General features: G+C 33.7%; 1 protein-coding gene across 1 annotated transcript in view; it reads right to left on the reverse strand.

The window, feature by feature from the left end:
- The window catches only part of EXOC6 (exocyst complex component 6), a 170666-nt gene that overhangs the window by 99442 nt on the left and 54471 nt on the right, over nt 1-16753 (reverse strand). Inside the window, exons 10-13 of the mRNA XM_090277960.1 lie at nt 12398-12444; nt 12160-12280; nt 10605-10676; nt 2416-2513 (exon numbers count right to left, since the gene is read on the reverse strand). Of these exons, the coding sequence (XP_090134086.1) occupies nt 2416-2513; nt 10605-10676; nt 12160-12280; nt 12398-12444 (338 nt within the window). The remainder of the gene's footprint in view (nt 1-2415; nt 2514-10604; nt 10677-12159; nt 12281-12397; nt 12445-16753) is intronic.

The raw sequence follows: 16753 nt of genomic DNA on the forward strand, positions 1-16753 counted from the left end.
AAATATAGCGAGAGGCTTCAATTTACTCTATTTCCTTCTAAATAGTGTTTATAGTAAAGGGTTAAAAGGCAAGTTACAGGGAAAGAAACTACTAGAAGACCATAAGTTACTCACTTTATACAAATGCCAGGAATCAGTTAATATACAAGGGAGACAATTTAATGAATGGTATAGTCACATTCTGAAAATGTTAATGTAGTCTTGAAAGTGATCTATTTACTGAACCAAATTCTATAAACATTTACTAAATTCCTACACTGTGAGACACCCTATACTTGGGCTACGCAATCAAGAATATAAATAAAACTGTGGTACTCACAATATAGTTGGAAAGAACCACACACAGATAAACGAACTATGACAGTAATCAGATTATACATTCTATCATGGAAGTAGCCAAGTTTTAATTATTTAGTACTGATGATAATTTTACTTTTTCTCCACTTAGCTGTTAGGTTGTCAATTCACTACTTGTAAAATCTTTAAAGAAACAGGTAAGGGGTAAGAATTTAAATTCTGCTACTTCTTAAAAATCTAAACAAAAGAATAACCTAGAAGGAAAAGGAAATAAGTCAAAATGTATTTGGGAATTATATACTACAATTCACATGCTATCATCTGTTCTCCCAGCAGTTACAATGGGTGATGTTAATCCTACTTCTCCCAGAGAGAAAACAATACCTCATAGTTTCCCCCATCTTGGGGAGCAATCTCACTATGAGAAGTCTTACAATAGATAAGAGAGAATAGCTGACTCAATAGAAATTTATCAACCATTGTGAAAATGTAAACACTCTTCTGAAGAGGGCAAGTTAATAGCGTCAACTTTATAAGTAAAGATTTAATATATATAAAGATTAGATATAAAGCTATTATATCATATTATATCCTGCCATCTATAGTTACTACCCCTACCAATAAGCACTGCCTCTATTTCTAAAATACTAAATATCAAAAATTGTTGCTGCTTATACATGATTCAACAAGACTGTCAATTAGCCATTTGGGACAACATCCTGACAACACCACTCTTAAGAAATGTTAATATAAAAAAGCTTAAATAAGGATTTATTTAGTTGGTTTTAAAAGAAGTGTATCACGTTGTGAATCACTTAGGTATTTTAAAAAGAAAGACTTCTATCACAGTATTCAGAAGGTCAGTCCTCCACAGTTTTGAAAATTGATGGGGTAAATGCCAAGCCAATGTTAAATCACTTAATATATTTTCTATTTCAATCTCATCAAATATCACTGTCACATTACTTCTATCACATTATGGATGACCTAGACCTAAGATTTCAAGATTAACTTTTTCTCAAAAGGAAGGAAGGAAAGAAGGGAGGGAGGAAGAGAGGGATAGAGGAAGGGAGGGAGGGAGGAAGAAAAATCTTCTAGAATTTAAAAAGGAGATTTCTCTTTTCATGGCAATAGAAAATTGCACAAATATTAAAATACTTTGTCTATGCCATATAGGCAAGTGATTAAAGCAAAAGTAATTTTCCTAATTAGATGCTTTAAGATTTTTAATATAATTATGTTGTTTGTAAAAAATAGCACTTTTTTCAAACAAAATTTAAAAGGTATGTTTCTAATACTAATAACATTTGAATACTTACAGCCTTTTACCTAATCATTTACCGGGAAAACAAATGACACAGTATTAGAACTAAAAGTAGTACATTAAAAAATTAATTACAAGTGGTAGAGCCACTATGGAAAACAATATGGCAATTCCTCAAAATCTTAAACATGCATTTACATATAATCCAGCAACTCCACTTCTGGGTATATACTCAAATGAACTGAACACAGGGACTCAAACAAGTATTTGTACATCAACATTCATAGCATTGTTATTCACAATAGCCAAAAGGTGGACACATCTCAAATATTTATAGATGGATCAACAATAAATAAAACGTGGTATATACATATAAGAGAATATTATTCAGCTTTTAATAAAACAAAATTCTGACACATGCTACAATACAAATAAACCTTAAAGACATTATGCCGAGTGAAATAATACAGACACACAAAAAATACAACTATGTATAAATATGTATGATCCCACTTATATGAAGTACCAAGAGTAGTCGACTTCATAGAGACAAAGTAGAATGGTGATTGCCAAGGGCTAGAAGAAGAGAATGGAAAGTTATTGTTTACTTGGTATCAGTTTCAGTTTGGGAAGATGAAAAAGTTCTAGAGAAGGATAGTGGTGATGGTTACAACCTAAATGTACTCAAATGCCACTAAATTGTACATTTTTAAAGGTTAAAATGGTAAATTTTATGTTATGCATATTTTACCACAATAAAAATTATAAGCATTTCTCATTGCTAAATGTAAAATCAATTACTTTAGTATCTGACAAACTTTTCACCACATTAAAGCACCATGGCTTAGACTAACCTGAAAACTGCAGCCCATTTCTTAAGCAGTGTTTCATTATATTGATCTCTGATTTCAAATAAAAGGTCAAAAAGTCGGTTCACTGGAAAACCATAACCCTAAAACACACAGATAAAAAAAGCAGATAAACAAATCAAATAAAAATAGTCATTTTTAAAATGTTGGGAATACTGGAAAATTGTCTGAAAGCAAACTAACTATATCACATATCCCTTTGTATGCCATTCCAACAGTATTAAAAAAACATCCTTTGACTTTCTGCATTGGGTAAGTGCCTAGGAAGTTTCATGAAGCTGGCATAATTTTTCCATTTCTTCCCTCTCTAATCACTCTGGATTTCTTTGTTAGCTTTAAAATGTATCAGTAGTAAGAACTGGCGAAAAAGTTCAAGATTAATGATCTACATAACTGTCTTGAGAAATGGTCTCTAAACAGGATTCAAGAAGAAAGGAGAATATATTCTGTCTAAAACATGCTGGCTTCCTTTTGCACCTTCAATTTAAGATCAACTTTCTTGTATAGGAATAATTTATATCTTTTAATCAAACATACACTTTCTCAAACTTTCTTTCCAAATCCAAATTCACTGAAATCTTACCCATATCAGGACCACACATTTTTACTCACCTCACAGAGCTGTCCAGGTTTACATCTTAGTTCTTGGTCCTATCTCATCCTGTTAGAACCATTCCAGGGCTTATCTATTCACTCTGTTGTGTCTTTAACTTACATAGCTCCTTCTCTTGGCCAAATACAGATGCTAAATTGCCTCCCATCTTTAAATCAAAAACAACAAAAGGAAAAAAGCCCTCTCTCAATTTTCTGTGCCCTGCCAGCTGCCTCTCTTTTACTCCTTTCATAGCCAAACCCTACAACAATCTAACTCCGGGTCCTATTCCTTTACTGAAACTGCTCTCAATAATGACACCGACTATCTCCCAGATATAAATTCAACGATCTAATGATCTCTCACTCTATCATACCTCTCTTCCACGAAACTCTTCTGCTTTGAATTCTTTAATACCTTTCTCTCTTGTTCTCCTTTTATCTATAAATAATCCTACCAGTTTCCTTTTTTCTCCTATCTCCTTTCTTCAATCTTTTCTTCTAATTTTTCAGGGCATTCTCAAGTCTTTTGATTTCCAACACCACTTTCTCTATTATCCTGAATCTGTACCTCTAGCTATACCTCTGTAAATTCCAATTATTTAATGCTAACACCTGTTAGACATTCTGTCAGCAAGCACATTAGAGTTAACTTACCTCCTCCCTTTCCAACTATACCAAGTGTTTTTCTTATTTCGTATCTCTGTTAATCGTTCTATCATCAATACAGTTTATCAGTCAGGAAAAAAAAATTTTTAATCATTTAAATGCCCCCTAACAGGAACATCTAATCAGTCACCAAATTCTTTTACCTCCTTTACAAACCTTTCAAATCTATCATTTTTCTCCATCACTTACTACCTTTCTTTCTTCCAAAAATACTCCCAGTGTCACTGCTTTATTTCATATTTCAGTTCTTTAACATCTCTGAAATTCCAACCATCTGTCTCTTTCAACTCAATCTATTGCACAGACTCTCAAAATTACCATTTGTAAGTGCATATCTGATAATGCCATTCCCCTAGTTAAAACCTACAGAAGGCTTACTAAAGTCCCACAAGATTTGCCACAATCTGGGTCAATCTACCGTGCCAGTTTCAGTACCACTATTTGCCCTTCTTTTCTCATAACCATATACTACAGTTTCTAACACCATCAAGCTGCTAAACTAGTCTCATCCTTACCATATCATACCTCTATGTATAGTTTACACATGTTATTTTCCCTGTCACTAATGCCCCTTCCTTCATATCTACTTGCTGAACGCATCCTTCAAAATCCAGCTCACATTTCAACATTCTGTATACAGCCTTTCCCAGTTCCTAAAATCAGTTAGTTATTTCATCTTTTGTGAGAACAAAGCTCTTTAATATATTGCTATAACAGCATGTCATATCATATATCTTTTTTTTTTTTTTTTACAGCTAAATTGTGAATTCCTTGAATCCAAGGGTCTTTATATCTATACCATCTTACTAATTTTTATGGCTATCATTATATACATCACCTAGCTGCCAGGATTTAGGGGGTGCTCAAAATGTTAGTAAATAAATCAGTACATGTTTACTTTTGATCTGCTCAACAGGCAGAGGGCAGAACTATAAATATGCTGGTGTTATGTTTTTACTTTATTGTTTAGTCAGCTTTGTTTTCAATGATAAAATAATGACATTGTAAAAAATTTCCTTAGGGTGGCAAAGTGTGAATTTTAAACTAAATAATACGCAATATTCTTTAATTAGTTCTTATGAAAAGACCCTCCCCAATTCTTAAATTAATAAATATAACTTGAAAAGCCAGTATTTATTAATTCAGTATAAGATAAACCTAATGTTCAGCCTCTTAATTTTCAATGAAATGAAAATACTGCAGGACTTCTGAATAAATAAGAAGGACTAGTTTGTCTTCCTCAATCTTGTTTCAAAGCTGTAAGATTAAAAAGGTATACTTACAAGGGTTTATGTACCCATCACTGTTACTTTTTAGTGCCTCTATTACCTGAATGCTATCAATTACACTTCTTGGATTCTCTGGGTAGTTCCTTGGAATCACATCAAATACTCCAGATTCAATTGTACTCAAAGCCAGCCCAAGATCAGTTTCTTAGGGTTTACAAAGAGATAAGGAATTTGCACCAGCATATAAATTGATAGGGAAATGCAAATTAAAACCACAATGAGCTATCACCTCATGTCTGTTAGAATGGCCATTATCAAAAACACAAGAGGTAATAAATGCTGGTGAGGATGTGAAGAAAAGAGAACCCTTGTGCACTGTTGGTGGGATTGCCAATTGGTACAGCCTCTATGGAAAACAGCCTGCAGATTCCTCAAAGAAATTAAAAATAGAACTACCATATGATACAGCAATTCCACTGCTAGGAAAATAAAAACATAACTTGAAAAGATATCTGCACCCCTATGTTCATAGCAACATCATTTACAATAGCAAAAAAATGGAAACAATCTAAATGTCCATCAATGGATGAATGGATAAAGAAATTGCAGTATACATATAAACAATGGGGCATTATTCAGCCATAAAAAAATGAGAAAATTCTACCATTTACAACAAGATGGACAGAACTGAAGGCATTATGCTAAGTAAAATAAGACAGAGATAAAGAATAGACTGCATGATCTACCTTATATGTGGAATCTAAAAAAACAAAATCAAGAACAAAAACAACAAAAAAGAAAACCTCATAGAAAAAGAGATGAGACTTGTGGTTACCAGAAGCAGAGGATAGTAGGGTAGAAAATTGAAGGAAGGTGGTCAAAGGTGCAAACTTCCAGTTATAAGATAAGTAAGTACTAGAGATGTAATGTACAACAGGATGACTACAGCTAACACTGCTATATAATACATAGGAAAGTTAAGAGAGTAAATCCTAGGAGTTCTCATCGCAAGGATAAAAATTTTTTCCTTTTCTCTTTCCTCTTTTTTTAAAAAAGACTTTATTTATTTAATTACAGAGAAAGGGCAAGGGAGGGAAAAAGGCAGAGAAACATCAAGGTATGGTTGCCTATCATGTGCCCCCAGCTGGGGACCTGGCCTACAACCCAGGTATGTGTCCTGACTGGGAATTGAACAGTGACCCTTTGGTTCACAGTCTGGAGGTCAATCCACTGAGCCACATTAGCTAGGGCTTTTCTTTTCTTTTTATTGTTTCTATATGAGAAGATCCTGTTAGCCGGGCCTACTGTTGTAATCATTTAACAATATATATGTAAATCATATCACCATGCTATATTTCTTAAACTTACATAGTGATGGATGTCAATAATTTCTCAATAAAATTGGAAAAATAAATAAATTAATGCTGCTACTTACATCAAGAAAGTCTTGAGGAGACTCCAACAGGCCCTCAAGGTGGACCAGGAGTCTCCTCTCCCCCTGCCTTCCCCCTTTATTCTTTCCCCGTTCCCTTGCTCCTACAGGCCCTCAAGGTGGACCGGGAGCTTTCCTCTTACCTCTAACCACTTTCCCTGCCTTCCCTCAATAAACCTGGTGTAAAAACAAAAGAGAGAGAGAGAAAAAAAGAAAGTCTTGCTACAAGAAAATGCCAGTTGAACTAAATTTTGTACTTAGTGATGTAGTTGCACTACATTCTGACAAAACCTTTTTATTATGGAATCATAACAAACAATTTGCAGTCTAGTAAGTCTGCAGAGCAGTGGTCCCCAAACCATACTTTGGGTAGCAAAGCTCTAAGTCATTAAGGATAGTAAAATTCCCTGAAGTTACTTAGAGATAGGCCTTAAAAATTAAGGCAGTCTCCAATAAAACTTAACAAAAGTTTTTGTTTTTGTTTTGTCTTACAGTTTAAGCCATACAAATAGTAAAGATACAAGGCAAATAAGATAATTTACTAAAGAGGATTGTGGAATCTTCTTAGGTTTAAGAATAAAGTAGACAATTATTATTCTAGGATGGAAAAACTCTTGTGATGAAGCAAACAGTTTAAATAAGCATTTTCCAAAGCATATTTTATAAAGCTCTAAATCTAACAGATGTTCTAAGAGGAAAAAAGATTCAAGGATCAAATACATCGGGAAGATGCTGCATAATCAACTTCACTTTGGTAATGTATGGCATAAATTTTCTCTAAGAAGGGCTTTTAATGGAAAAGTCTGTTTTATTTCACTTAGCATTTCCCAAACATTTTTGAACAGAGAAGTCTTAAGCAACATCTGGACTTATATTCAAGATGGTGGTGTAGGTACACATGGCTCGCATCCTTGCACAACCACTACAAAATTACAACTAAATTATCAAACAACCATCACTCAGACCATCAGAAATTGAGTTAATTGCAAGGCTGATAACTATGGAATTAAAGTAACCACATCCATCCAGACTGGTTGAATGGGCAGAGATGCGAAATGGGCTGGTCCCATATCCACATGTGATGGATAAAAATTTGGGAGGGTTGTCTCGAGAGTGAGACAAGTCCTAGCCCCACACCAGGCCCCCAGCTCAGGTTCCAGTGCCACGAAGGTTAAGTCCTCATAACTCCTGGCTGCAAAAACCAGTGGAAATTGAATCGGTGGAAAAAAACTTCTGGAGTCCCAAGCAGTTCCTCTTAAAGAACCCACACATGGACTTACTCAGACTCACTCCCTTTGAGCAGCTTGAAAGGCAACACTGGCATACAGGGAGAAACTGAAGTGTCTGGAATCAAGGCAAAAGCTGGGGTACAGCTTTCTCCCAGACAGAAAGGTGGGAAGAAGGCATTGTCTCTTTTTTGAACCCTCCCCCAACAGAGCCACAGAGCCAACGGCAGGTGCTACATGGACCTGGCTAACACAGTTTGCCCTGCCCTGGAGATCCCCAGAGACCAGCTTACCCAACTTATGAGCCCTCCCAAGCTGCTTTTACATATGAATGGCTGGTATTGCCTCATGCTTCACAACTTCCTAAACCTCTCAAATAAGCAACAGACAGCCTCAGTGAGCCCCCATCCCACATACCTCTTGCTAAGTGGCCCCAGGCCTGGCACTAGCAGCAAAGAGTCTAGATTCACAGCTTGACTCTGCCTGGGATTCTCCAAGCCCAGCACAAGGAGCAGTCATCTCAGATTACTTTATAGCTTACGCATGGTGCCCCAGGCAGAACACAGGTGGGGGCTGATCTTGGCCTGCACCTCCTGGGAAACCAGAACCTGGGCACCCAGTGGACAGCTATAGTCTGTGTCAGAGCACCACCACCATGACCCTGCACAGCTGATCCTCCATGGAGGGTGTATGTTGGTAGTCAGTGGTCAGCCAATTTTTGCAGCTAACTGGCCTGGGTAAATCCCTCCCACTGACCTGCCAACAGAAATCAAGGTTCAACTACAACAGGAGGGTGTACTCAGCCCACACGAAGGGTGCACCTTGAGTACGAAGCTTTGGGGGGTAGAGGAGGCTGTGCCACTGGATCCTTACAGGACACCTACTACATTAGGCCATGTTACCAAGACAGGGAGTCATAGCAGCTCTATCTAATACATAGAAACAAACACAGGGAGGTTGCTAAAATAAGGAGACAAAGAAAAATGGCCCCAAATCAAAGAACAGATCAAAACTCCAGTAAAATAACTAAACAGAATGAAGACAGAGTTCAAAACATTTGTTATAAGAATGCTCAAGGAACTTAGTGAGGACCTCAACAGCATAAAAAAGATTCAGTCAGATACAAAGGATACACTGATTGAAATGAAGAACAATTTAAAGGAAAACAACAGTAGAGTGGATGAAGCTGCGAATCAAATCAATGACTTGGAACATAAGGAATCAAAAAACAATCAATCAGAACAAGAAGAAGAAAAAAAGAATCCAAAAATCTGAGAATAGTGTAAGCGGCTTCTGGGACAACTTCATGCATTCCAACATTCACATCATAGGGGTGCCAGAGGAGAAGAAAGAGCAAGAATTGGAAATCTACTTGAAAGAATAATGAAGGAAACTTCCCTACTTTGGTGAAGGAAATAGACATGCAAGTCCAGGAAGCACAGAGTCCAAACAAGAAGGATGCAATGAGGCCCACTTCAAACACATTGTAATTAAAGATAAAGAGAGAATCTCAAAAGCAGCAAGAGAAAAGAGGTTAGTTACCTATGAGGGAGTTCCCATAAGACTGTCAGCTTATTTCTCAAAACAAACTTTTCAGGCTATAAGGGATTGGCAGGTAATATTCAAAGTCATGAAAAGCGGGAACCTACAGCCAAAAATGCTCTACCCAGCAAAGATATTTAGAATCAAGTGACAGATAAAGAGCTGCCAGGCAAGAGAAAACGAAAGGAGTTCATCATCACCAAACCATTATTATATGAAATGTTAAAGGGACTTACTTAAGAAAAAGAAGATCAAAACTATGAACCATAAATGGCAATAAATACAAACCTATCAACAACTGAATATAAAAACAAACTAAGCAAACAAGAAGTACTGATATAGAATCAGGGATATGGAGTGAGTTTTCATGTTTGCCAGACAGGAGGAGTGGGGCTGGGAGAATGGGTGAAGAGGTGAGAGTATTAAGAAGTACAAATAGGTAGTTACAGAACAGCCATGGGGACGTATGGTACGGTATAGGAAACGGAGTAGCCAAAGAACTATATGCATGACCCACAGACATGAACAGTGTGGGGATTGCCTGAGGGAGCGGCAGATGCTGGGTGAAGGAGGGCAAAAGAGGAAAAATTGGAACAATTTAATAGCATAATCATTAAAATATATTAAAAAAATTAATATCTATTATCACACTTTGGACAATGCTGGTCTATATTTCATAAAACATTATTTCAACCATAAAAATCCCATAAATTTAGGCATGAAAACAACCTGCAATCAATTCTTTATTATCTGTGACAAAGGAAAAGGGACAAGCTTAAAACTTTGATACTGAAAATCACAAAGACAGTGAGTTTTCATATAATATAGTTACAATCTTATTTTTAAAAGTCTCAAAGATGTAAAGCAATCTACTCACGGTCATAGTACATCTGAAATTAGGAAGTAACTGAGTAAATACAACTTTCAAACTATTTGTTTTCCTAATTATTATCACATTTAATACTCAAAACAATTCAGAAAACTAGTAATAAATCTATTTTCACAAACGAGGATCTAAAGCTTAGAAAACTGGTAGACATACGATTAGTCAATAGCAGTGGGAGAACATAAACTCAGGATCTGTGTGACTTACAGGGCCCATGATCATTGCTCTAAGACAGAGCTTGTATCTTCTAATTTCTAGTTCAGAGCTCTCCACTGCACCATGTATTTTTTTAACTACAAAAAACTGTATATATTCTAACTGTGTGACCAATATTTAAAAAGATGGTAATATTCCATGAACTCTGTCCAAGATTCATAATCAGAAAGGAAGTGATATGAAAAGTCCTGGGTAATAGAGGGATACTAATACATACATATACATACATATAAATATGTATGTATATGTATGTAAACTTCTGGTTACTACTAATGTACTACCATTAATCCACAATAAATTAAATTAAATGAGCACAGTCTATTATTTTGTATATCTTTAAGTACTTAAAATAGACAGGAATTCAATGTTAGAATATCACCCACCTGCAAAGTATCTGCAAATATGACAATGAGATTCTTCAGCTCCAAAACGAGATCAGGATCAGTGCAATAGGACTAGGGGTTGGAGGTGGTGGGGAGTGGGCAGGGTAGATGTAGGAGTGGAAACAAACAAACAAGCAAAAACCAGTCATTGGGTTAAAAACTAAAAAGTGAAACCTGAAATATCTTCCTTTAATTCCTCAGACTTACAATAAATTTTAAATCTTAGTTATTAGTTAGATCCACAGCTGGCTTCCTCTATTTAGTAAAAATTCTTATGGAAAGATCATAAAATTATATATCTAAATATCTGTATTATATGGAAAAAAAATGTTTCCTGAAATTTGTACACAATAAACTTTGGTCAAAGCAATGATACATATATTTCTACTAGTTATTTTGAACCGAAAAAAATGGGTTATATATGTAGACCACATGTTTTTAGTTTTCAATTATTTATTTATTCTCTTATAAGAAACACAAACTTTTTCCAATATAAGGAAGACAACTTAAGTGTCTTCTTAGTAATTCACCAAAATAAAATAATTAATTTCAAAGGAATAGTGAAATTTGCTCTGTCCCCTTAACAGTATTTATAATAGGCTTTGAGTGTGATATGTTGCATTTAACATAGTATGAGTCTGTATTTGATGTCATGGAATTAATAAGAAGCATACTATAATTTTATATATTCAGAAATGATTTGAATATAATCCATGATAAAAACATATTGTTATTTATTAATATGTTGGGAAAATTAGTTCACTGGACAAAAAATTTATCAAGAATCTACATTCCTGATAAATAAAAATGTAGTGTATTTATAATCTAAATGTAACAAAGCTAACAATCCTCCTTTAAATTATTTTCAATCTCTATTTTCAATAATAAAATAAGTAAGATTACAAAAATTTAAGTATAAAGAAATTTTACTGAAGGTAAACTACTAAAATTGTCTTAAGAAAATGTCTACATTGAGCAATCATTAATTTCAGTAGTCTTTATAACATTAACATATTTATTATTTCCACAAGAGGCATATTACAAAAATACTCGATCATTTTACTCTCATTCATAAAAGCCTCTCATTACATAAAGGTTCATTATTCAAATGAATTCAAATTTTGACATTGCATATTTTAAAGAAACTTGTAATTGTATTACTGCAAACAAATTATGAACATTGAAGAACAAGTTCTATTGAGTTTTAATGGTAGTGTTGACTTTGGAAGCAAGGGATTTGGAATGACAATCAAAAACCCTTTATTCATGGTGTTTTTCAGTAATCTAATGAAGAAGTCAGTTGAGACCAATGAAACCAGATTAATTCTTCATTTTCTATAGAGCTAGATTAAATGTGTCTTGGGAAGCCTCAGTCAGTTACAAAATTACAGCCTAATATTACCAAACAAAAGCCTGACATTACTACTCCCAAATCTGAGTAATCACCAAAAATATGCAGAATGATGGAAATACAGTTTTCTTCTGACAATATACAACTCAGAAGTTACCCAAGTAACTAAATTAAAAATTTAGTAACATAAATTGTCTGACTTACTGAATGAGCTCTAAGGACAGCAATTATCTTTGAGAGGGCCATGTTCCAGAGTTCATCAGTGTATGCCCGGGTTACTAATCCTTGAGTCACATGTAATATGTGATCTTCGACCACAAAGAACCTAAAAACAGTAATTACCAATATAACATGTGTCAAAAAATTAAAACCCAAATAGAAAATTATTAGTTCTGACATTTGACGGAATATAAAAATATTTATTTCCATATTAGATACATACCCTACAATTTGAGTGAAAAATCTTCTATAGCCATCAACTGTTTCATGCTTTAAACGAAAAATAAAAATCATTTAAACCAATACACACCAGTAACATAAAAGTAAGTTCTAAGTCACTACATTTATTATAAATATTTATTGAGAGCCTACTATATGCTGCAAACATTTTTAAGGCACCAGGTGATATGCTGGTAAATAACGAAAAGTCCTTACCCTCATGAAACTTGCATTCAAAGACAGACAATAAACAAATTAAAAACTAAATATGACTTCAGGACCACCCCCTCAGCAATTAATTCAAGCCGCCATCATCTCTAACTTGGGTTATTACATAATTGTTCTACCTAAACTCCCCAGCTTTTAGGCTTGCTCTCTGGAGTCTATTTTCCAGAAAGCTACCAGAATGATACTGTTCAAATAGTAATGAGATCATATATCTTCTGCTAAAACCTTCCAATAACTTTTCATCTGATTCACAATAAATATCAAACTCTTTACAAATGGTCTACAATTGCATATTGTTTATAATTTTAACAAAAGGTATACAGGAAAATATTTTATTATTAGAATTTCATTCATAAAAGGTTAGTACATGAAATATTTCATTACTTCAATTAAGTTCAAATGTTATTTGCATATTTCATAAGTGTGATCAAAATTTTCAAACATCTGGGGTTATTTTCAGGTTGGAGAAGAATTATTAGTACTTCTTAACTTAAGAATACTATGATCACAATAGTGTGGTGATTGCTGGGGGAAGTGAGGTATAAGAGGACTAAAAGGTAATGTTAAAAAATACAATAAAGATTTAAAAAAGAGAATACTATGATCAGAGAATATAGTCTATATGACATGAGACATTTTATATTTCTTGATATTTACATTTTCTAATGTTCCATTTCTGCTTAAAAGAATATGTTTCTACAGTGGATGAAAAAGGATTTTATATAGTCCTGTATTCTTACTGATACTCTATTTGGTTTATAAGATATTGAGACATTTAAAAATCCACTATGTGTATGGGTTTTTCTATTTATCATTTTGGTTGTGGTAATTTTGCTTTAAATATTTTGAGTCAATATTATCAGTGCTCACAGGTTTAACTTACCATTTCTTAACTCTAAGACATAAATTTTTATCATTCTAGCTTTTATGTATTATATGAAAGTACACACTTTATTTCTACTCTTTTAGTGGTTATTCCAGAAATTACATTATACATACTTAAGTAATCAAATTCTAAAATTAATCAATAGTTTCACTTTTCTGGACATTTCAGAGACTGTAAAATGGTTTCATTAACTTCCATCTCTTTCTAATATTTATGTTATTGTTGTGTATTTAATTCTATCTTGTTTTAAAGTCTGTAATATTTTATTATTTCCAACAGTCAACATAGATTTATCCACTTATTTAAACTTTCTTTGATATTCATTCCTTCTAGCATCTCATAGCTTCCATTGCTTGAAGTAGATCCTTTTAGAACTCCCTTAGGAAAGGTGTCTTGGTAGCAAACTCGCTTCTTTTTGTCTGAACACGTCTATCTTTGCCCTTGTTTTACTGGATATAGAATCCTAAGTTGACAGTTATTTTCCTTTGGCATTGAAAATATTCCACTGTTTTGTTTATCTTAAAATAATTTATTCTCTTTGGGTATTTTCAAGGTCTTCTGTTTATCTTTGTTTTTAAAGTTTATTGAGGTATAATTTACTTATAGTAAAATTAACACTTTTTACATGTAGAGTCCGAGTTTTGACAAATATAGTTGTTCATGTAACCATCACCAAAATCAAAATACGGACCATTTCCATCTCATAAGAAAGATCCCTCATGCCCCTTGGTAGTAAACCATTCGCCCAATTTCAGGGCCACTGATCCCATTCTGTCTCATAGTTTTGTCTTTTCAAAACTAAAATATAACAAATTATACACTACATACCTTTGTGGAATCTAAATATTTTTGAGATTCATCCATGTCACTGCACATATCAGTTCCTTTTCTACTGCTGAATAGTATTCCATCATATGAATGTACGACAATTTGTTTATCCACTAGTTCATAAATAATTGAGCTATTTCCAGTTTTTGGCATTTATGAATAAAACTATTATAAATATTCATATATAAGCCACTGTGTGAAGATACAATTATATCTTGCATGGGTCAAAACCAGGAGCTAGACTGCTGGGTTGTATGATAAGCATAAGCTTAAGATTGTAAAAATTGACAAATTACTTTTTAAAATGTCACTATAATTTTTATACCCACCAGAAGTGTATGAGAGTTCCAGTTGCTACACATCCTTATCAACACCTGCTATTATCAATTTTTTTAACTTTAGCCATTCTGGCAGGTATGCAGTGATATCTCATTGTGGTTTCAATTTACATTTCCCTAATGAAAAATGACATCGAACATTTTTCATGTGTATATCTTTGGTGAAATGTCTATTTGAATCTTTTATCCATTAGTTTGTTTTTAATTATTTAGTTATACAACTTCTTTATATATTCTGGATACAAGCCCTTTGTTAGATATGAGTTTTGTAAGTATATCCTCCCTATGTCTTTGTCTTTTCATTTCTTGACAATGTCTTTTGAAGAGCAGGAAGTCTTTCACTTTGATGTTCAATTTGTCAATTTTTTCTTTTATGGTTCATGCTTTATTTATCACATCTAAGAAAATACTGAGTGCCTAACCCAAGGTCACAAAGATGCTAACCTTTATTTTTCTAAGTGTTACAATTTTAGCTCTTATATTTAGGTCTATGATCCATTTCTTGAATTGGTGAATGAGGTAAGAGTCAATATTCTTTTCTTGCATATAGATAATTTAATTCTCTTGTGGTCAGAAGACATATTTTGTATGATTTCAAGTCTTTTATATCTGTTGAGATGTATTTTATAGCCCAGAATATGATCTATCTCAGTGAACCTCCCAAGTCTAATTGAAAAGCATGTGCAGTCTGCTGTTTTGGGTGAAGTATTCAAAAAACGTCAATTAATCAAGTTAGCTGATAATGTTTTTCAGGTTTTCTATTTTCTCTCTCTTTGGTTTCTGAAGTTTCACTTTAAGGTCTTTAAGAGTACATTCCTTTTTATTAAACCTACTTGGGATTCTTTGGGCTTGACTCTGTAGGTTTCTATTTCTCTTCTGTCCTGGAAAATTTTCAGCCATTATGTCCTCAAATACTCCCTCTGTCCCATTTGTTCTGTCTTCTCTTTCTGAAACTCTAACTAGAAATATGTTAGAACTTCTCTCTGTATACCCTTGCTTTTCTGTATTTTTATCATTTTGTCTCTTTGTGATGCTGTCTAGATAATTTCCTCAGATCAACTAAGAGAATTCACCAACTGTAAGCCTATCATAAAAATTTTAATTTGGTTAATATATCTTTAATTTCTATGTATTCTACTTGATTTTTCTTCACATATTTTGGCCATTATTTAAAGTTTCTTATTCCCTAATTATATCATCAAGCTTGCATTTTATTTCTTTAAATATTTAAAAATGTTATTTTACATTCTATGGATAACAGTTGAAATACTGAAAATCTTTTAGGATTCATTTCAATTGTCAATATTTCTAATGATTCTCACTTAGTTGGTAATTATTTTTGTTGTAAATTGCTAATTTTCCTTGAAACTTTAACTATGGATATTATTTAACTCTGATATGAAAGTTTAGAGAAGATCTGCATTTGCTTCTACTAGGTACCTGGAGTCAGTATCAGCGTGGAACCACTTTAAACTACATTTTCCACTTGAGATTTTCTGACTATTCAACTAGAATAAATCCGGATTGCAAACACATGTGTGGAATTGTTTGTTATGAATTCTCAGAGATATTTTTCCTTTGTTCACTCAGTATCAAGATTTGAGATAGGCAATTTCCTCAACATATTTGGCAGAAGGAACAGAACAGTTTTGTTAGGTGGTTTTTATCTCTAGGTCATTCTAATAATGAGGCTATACTTAATTGGAGTCTCAGTTTCCTTTACAAGGGGGAAAATCTCTTATCACTGATATTGGGTGGCTCTTAGCTTGGCCCTCTGTATCTCTATGTCCTCAAAACTCTTGCTTTCCCACTCAGTACATGCCCCCAGGACAAAGCTACATTCAGTGCTTCATTAAACTTATCTCAATTTCTGCCTTTATTTAGGTATTCTTGTTTTGTTTGTTTTATAGTCAGACCTATGGAGGTATAAATTACATACAGTAAAACTCATGCTTTTTCATGCACTATGAGTTTTCATAAACACATCTGGTCATATAACTATCACCAAAACTAATAAACAGAACAGTTCCATATTCACTAAGTTTTTATCCTGACTATACTTTCTTACCAGATCTTTACG

This window comes from Furipterus horrens, unplaced genomic scaffold (assembly GCF_987537825.1).
Source record: "Furipterus horrens unplaced genomic scaffold, mFurHor1.1.pri manual_scaffold_5, whole genome shotgun sequence".
Taxonomy (NCBI): Eukaryota; Metazoa; Chordata; class Mammalia; order Chiroptera; family Furipteridae; genus Furipterus; species Furipterus horrens.